The 5,917-nt window shown below is 46.5% G+C and overlaps 1 protein-coding gene across 1 annotated transcript; it reads left to right on the forward strand.

Moving 5' to 3' along the window:
- On the forward strand, nt 1-4,507 carry LOC139550326 (relaxin-3 receptor 1-like). Its single transcript, XM_071361155.1, has 3 exons — nt 1-416; nt 1,385-1,825; nt 1,957-4,507. The coding sequence occupies exons 1-3, from the start codon at nt 225-227 to the stop codon at nt 2,545-2,547; spliced, it is 1,224 nt and encodes a 407-aa protein (XP_071217256.1). The 5' UTR covers nt 1-224; the 3' UTR covers nt 2,548-4,507.
- Nucleotides 4,508-5,917: the final 1,410 nt, after the last annotated feature.

Consider the following 5,917-nt stretch of genomic DNA (forward strand, 5'->3'; position numbering starts at 1 on the left):
CTTGAACAAACACATTCAAATGAAACGAAAAAACAGTGAATATTTACTAACAATGACTGTTTCCTAAAACACAAAATGTGTCTTCTTACAAAAACGGTGCGGTTGGAATTTGGATATGTTGAGTGTACTCTTAACTCGAAATGTTTGTACCATTACTTCCCACTTTGGGTGATGTGAGACCCTGTTTTCATGCGGAGTGTTCTGCTGAATGATAGAGAAGAACCATGCATCAGAGTAACAGCAGTTTGCTACACCTGGGTCTGAGTGGGCGTGTAGGGGGTCAGGAGGACGCGGAGAGCCCAGAGCAGGCTAACCTGTCCGGAGAATCGCTCCACAACCTCTCGCTGGACTGCTGGCTCAATCTCCTCTCCAGAGAGTCTGCTCCGGAGCTGTATGGGGACAGCGCGAACATGACGGTGGGTGTGTGCTCCGAATACCCTACAAAAGTCCTAACCATTAGGGTGACAAACGCAAAACTAAGTTTAGATCAGTTGTAACTTCATCCTACTTCATAGTAGCCCTGCTAGCGAATAGAGGAGTGATGCTCAGGGATCTGCAACTCTGGACCTGCACAACTACTGGTTGTGCAGGTTTTTGTTCCAGACTAGCACAAACTAATCTTTTGCAAGAAGTCTGACCAAGACACATTATTTTACCACATTGACAGATATGTATGTACATATATATATATATATATATATATAATTATTATTTTACACTATATAAACAATAGAAACAGAATATTGTCAAGCTTAAAGATAGAATCCGCAGTATGTGGAAATGGTGCCACTGGTCGCCCCACCGAACTGAGGAGTGTAGCTCAGCATGTTAGTTGTTTTCAGTGACTTCTTTGTTGTTGTAATATCGCAAATGGACATGTCAGTTTCCCCATTAAAGATGCACTCTGCATAAATTGCTCAATTTCCTGGTTGCTAAAACTCGAATAGTTCGCTTAAGTTTTGTTTGTGACAAAACACGCAAGTATAGTGTAGAGAATCGTTGTACCATCTAAACCTCTGTGAAATATATTTTTCATAACCACAAATATTGTATTTAGATTGAAGCTGGTGTACAAAACTGAAAATAAAAGATGCAAAAACGAAATTTAAGAACTGGAAGCATATAAATAGCACACCTACCGCTTCTTAGACTTGCTTTCAATGAGAATGACAGAAAGTTACGTATTGCAAGTTTAAATATCCCAGCTTAAAAGTCCTACAGGTAGATTATCTTGATATAAAATATATTTTGTTGTTGTTGTGGGTTAGGATAAATCAATTTAAGATTAACTTCATTATTTTTCTTTTTGATTATTATTAATTAATGACAGTACCAAGCCATTATGTATCAGGATTTGACTCTTGACTGTGTTTCCTTCTTCCAGATGCGAGTGGTCATTGCTCTGGTCTACCTGGCGGTGTGTGCTCTGGGGCTGGTGGGAAACCTCCTGGCGCTGTTCCTTCTCCACTCCCGCCACCAGTTGCACCACTCGTCTATTGACTTCTTTGTGAGGAGCCTGGCAGTGACTGACCTCCAGTTCGTCCTCACCCTGCCCTTCTGGGCTGTGGACACTGCTCTGGACTTCCGCTGGCCCTTCGGCAGGGTCATGTGTAAGATTGTCAGCTCTGTGACCACCATGAACATGTACGCTAGCGTCTTCTTCCTGACGGCCATGAGCGTGGCTCGCTACTGCTCCCTCGCCTCCTCACTGAGGATAAGCAGCCCCAAAATGGCTGCGGCTCGCGCCAAGTGGGCCAGTTTTGCCATCTGGGTGGTGTCACTGGCGGTCACGATGCCCCACGCCATCTACTCCACCACAGTCCAGGTTTGTTTGACTGATTTTATTTGCCAATTTAAAAATGCATGTAAGGCTGTTTGTGTGTACATCAAAACAAAACACATCAATTGATGTCAAACACTTAATTCCATTGTGGTGCATGTTTTTGCTGTTTCTAGGTGTCTGCGGATGACGAGCTGTGTCTGGTCCGGTTTTCTGGACCTGCCTCGGGTCACTGGGACTCTCAGGTTCTACTGGGCCTCTACCAGACACAGAAGGTACTGCTGGGATTTGTGGTTCCCTTGGTAGTGATCAGTGTGTGTTACCTCCTCCTGAGCCGGCGAGTCAGTGGCGTAGTTGGCAGCGTTGGGGTCATGGAGAGTTCAGAGAGGTCCCATCAACGGCGCCGCTCCAAAGTGACCCGCTCGGTGACCATCTTGGTGCTCTCCTTCTTCCTCTGCTGGCTGCCCAACCAGGCTCTTACACTGTGGGGAGTGCTGATAAAATTTGACCTGGTGCCCTTTAGTAAGGCCTTCTACAATGCCCAGGCCTATGCTTTCCCTCTGACTGTTTGCTTGGCTCACACCAACAGCTGCCTGAACCCCGTGCTGTACTGCCTGATGCGACAGGAGTACAGGGCCGGACTCAAGGAGCTGCTGCTCCGAGTCTTGCTGTCCATCAGGAACTTTCTCACCCTGGCTCTAAGGGGGAAGGGAGTGGAGGAGGCACCGCCTAGCATGGTGGTTATACACAGGGATGTCAACATGTGACTGACTGTAGGGCCATAAGGATGTAAAGGATGCATTTCATTGACAAGTTTCTCATAGTCGAGGCTGCTGTACAGGTCAGGAACAGTCAAGTTGGAAAGTAGCCTACATGAGTAATTGATTAAACGTTTTCAGCTCGAGACCCAAATGAGAAATATACCGTCCTCCGGCGACCCAAATTAAGAAGAAACTGTGTGAATATAGATGTATTCTTTTAACTAGCGATCCACATGCCCAGGGCCCACTTTGGGTCCTGACCGATAGTTTAAGAAACCCCAATGAATTATATACGACATATGCATTTTCTTGATTCATTGGACACACATTATTGAGCTATTGTGGGAATGGAGCGGAGATATCAGTGTGAGACTACTTAATGGGCAGTGCAGTTAAAATGTGATTTCCTTGTTTTTTGTGTAAGAGCTGTTTGAAAATAATCCTGAAATGTCATCCTGTTCAGGTGGGATGGGACTTTGGGCCCCACATCATGACTTCACAATAAGATCTGACTATAATAGACCAATAACTGTTCATCTGGGTAAGGGGGTGGGCTCAAGAACATCCTATCAGCTAATCAGGGTTATCTATGTCAATATCTTCACATTTGTTTCCTAACGCCCACATGATCAGACTGAGCATTTTAAGGGCCAAAGGAGGCTCAGGGAAATACATAAAAGAATATATATATTTTGGAGTTGTTTTCATTAAATGAACACATACAGTGATTTATTAGACATACAGTGGTAACCAGTGGAAGCAAAATAGCCCCATAACATCAAAGATCCACCATTTTATTTTACAGTAGGTACAGTGCCTTGCAAAAGTATTCACCCCCCTTGGCGTTTATCCTATTTTGTTGCATTACAACCTGTAATTTAAATGTATTTTTATTTGGATTTCATGTAATGGATATAAACAAAATAGTCCAAATTGGTGAAGTGAAATTTTAAAAATGACTTGTTTCAAAAAATAAAAAGGAATGAAGCCCCTAAATAAGATCTGGTGCAACCAATTACCTTCAGAAGTCACATAATTAGTTAAATCAAGTCCACCTGTGTGCAATCTACGTGTCACATGATCTCAGTATATATACACCTGTTCTGAATGGCCCCAGAGTCTGCAATACCACTAAGCAAGGGGCACCACCAAGCAACCAGCGCTATGAAGACCTATGAAAGTACAGACCAGGGTTAGGTTATAAAGAAATATCTGAAACTTTGAATATCCCATGGAGCACCATTAAATCCATTATTAAAAAATGGAAAGAATATGCCACCACAACAAACCTGCCAAGAGAGGGCCGCCCACCAAAACTCACGGACCAGGCAAGGAGAGGCAACAAAGACCAAAGATAACCCTGAAGGAGCTGCAAAGCTCCACAGCGGAGATTGGAGTATCTCCATAGGACCACTTTAAGCTGTACACTCTCCAGAGCTGAGCTTTACGAAAGAGTGTCCAGAAAAAATAAGCAAACATGTTTGGTGTTCACCAGAAGGCATGTGGGAGACTCCCCAAACATATGGAAGAAGGTACTCTGGTCAGATGAGACTAAAATTGAGATTTTTGGCCATCATGGAAAACGCTATTTCTGGTGCAAACCCAACACCTCTCATCACGCCGAGAACACCATCCCCACAGTGAAGCAAGGTGGTGGCAGTATCATTCTGTGGGGATATTTTTCACCGGCAGGGACTGGGAAACTGGTCAGAATTGAAGGAATGATGGATGGCGCTAAATACAGGGAAATTCTTGAGGGAAACCTGTTTCAGTTTTCCAGAGATTTGAGACTGGGACGGAGGTTCACCTTCCAGCACGACCATGACCCTAAGCATACTGCTAAAGCAACACTTGAGTGGTTTAAGGGGAAACATTTAAATGTCTTGGAATGGCCTAGTCAAAGCCCAGACCTCAATCCAATTGAGAATCTGTGGTATGACTTAAAGATTGCTGTACATCAGTGGAACCCATCCAACTTGAAGGAGCTGGAGCAGTTTTGCCTTGAAGAATGGGCAAAAATCCCAGTGGCTAGATGTGCCAAGCTTATAGAGACATACCCCAAGAGACTTGCAGCTGTAATTGCTGCAAAAGGTGGCTCTACAAAGTATTTGTCACGTTCTGACCTTAGTTCCTTTTTTATGTCTTTATTTTAGTTTCGTCAGGGCGTGAGTTGGGGTGGGCATTCTATGTTGTTTTTCTATGTTTTGTTCTAGTCGTTATATTTCTATGTGTTTGGCCTAGTATGGTTCTCAATCAGAGGCAGGTGTCGATCGTTGTCTCTGATTGAGAATCATACTTAGGTAGCCTGTTTTCCCACTATGGGTTGTGGGTAGTTATTTTCTGTTTAGTGTTTTTGTTTGCACCTTACAGAACTGTTTGTTTGTCGGTTTGTTGTTTTTGTTCAGTATTCATTCTTTATTAAATTATTATGAATACGCTGCACTTTGGTCCTCTTCTCCTTCCACCAACGACAACCGTTACAGAACTACCCACCAACCAAGGACCAAGCAGCGTGGTAAACGGGAGCAGAGGATTATGGACTCATGGACATGGGAGGAGATACTAGACGGTAAGCGACCCTGGGCACAGGCTGGAGAATATTGCCGCCCCAAGGAAGAACTGGAGGCAGTGAAAGCTGAGCGGCGGCGATATGAGGAGGTAGCACGGCAGCACGACAGGCACGAGAGGCAGCTCCAACATTTTTTTTGGGTGGGGGGGGGCACACGGGGAGTGTGGCAGAGTCAGGTTGGAGACCTGAGCCCGCTCCTCGTGCTTATCGTAAGCAGCGCGTTACTGGTCAGGCACCGTGTTATGCGGTTAAGCGTACGGTGTCGCCAGTAGGCGTTCGTAGCCCGGTGCGCTATAGGCCAGCCCCCCGCAAGTGCCATGCGAAGTGGGGATCCAGCCAGGGCTTGTTGTGCCGGCTCAGCGTGTCTGTTCTCCGGTACGCCGTTTCGGCCCAGGGTATCCTGCGCCGGCTCTGCGTGCTGTGTCTCCGGGGCGCTGGGAGGGTGCAGTGCGTCCTATGCCTGCGCTCCGCTCATGCCGGGCGAATGTGGGCATTGAGCCTATGGGAGAGGTGCGAGTGGTATGCACCAGATCTCCAGTGCTCACTCACAGCCCGGTTCAACCTGTGCCTGCACTCTGGAGGGTCCGGGCTAAAATGGACATCCAGCCTGGAGGAGTGGTGCCAAGGCTGCGCACTAGAGCTCCAGTGCTCCCCCACAGCCCGATCCATCCGGTGCCTCCTCTAAGCACCAGGCCTCCTGTAGGTCTCCCCAGCCTGGTGGGTCCTGTGGCAGCCCCACGCACCAGGCTGTCTCTCCGTCTCCTCCCTCCAGGTTCTCTCTCCAGGCCAGAGCCGCCCGTCAGTCAG

The sequence above is a fragment of the Salvelinus alpinus genome, chromosome 23 (genome assembly GCF_045679555.1).
Source record: "Salvelinus alpinus chromosome 23, SLU_Salpinus.1, whole genome shotgun sequence".
NCBI classification, from domain to species: Eukaryota; Metazoa; Chordata; class Actinopteri; order Salmoniformes; family Salmonidae; genus Salvelinus; species Salvelinus alpinus.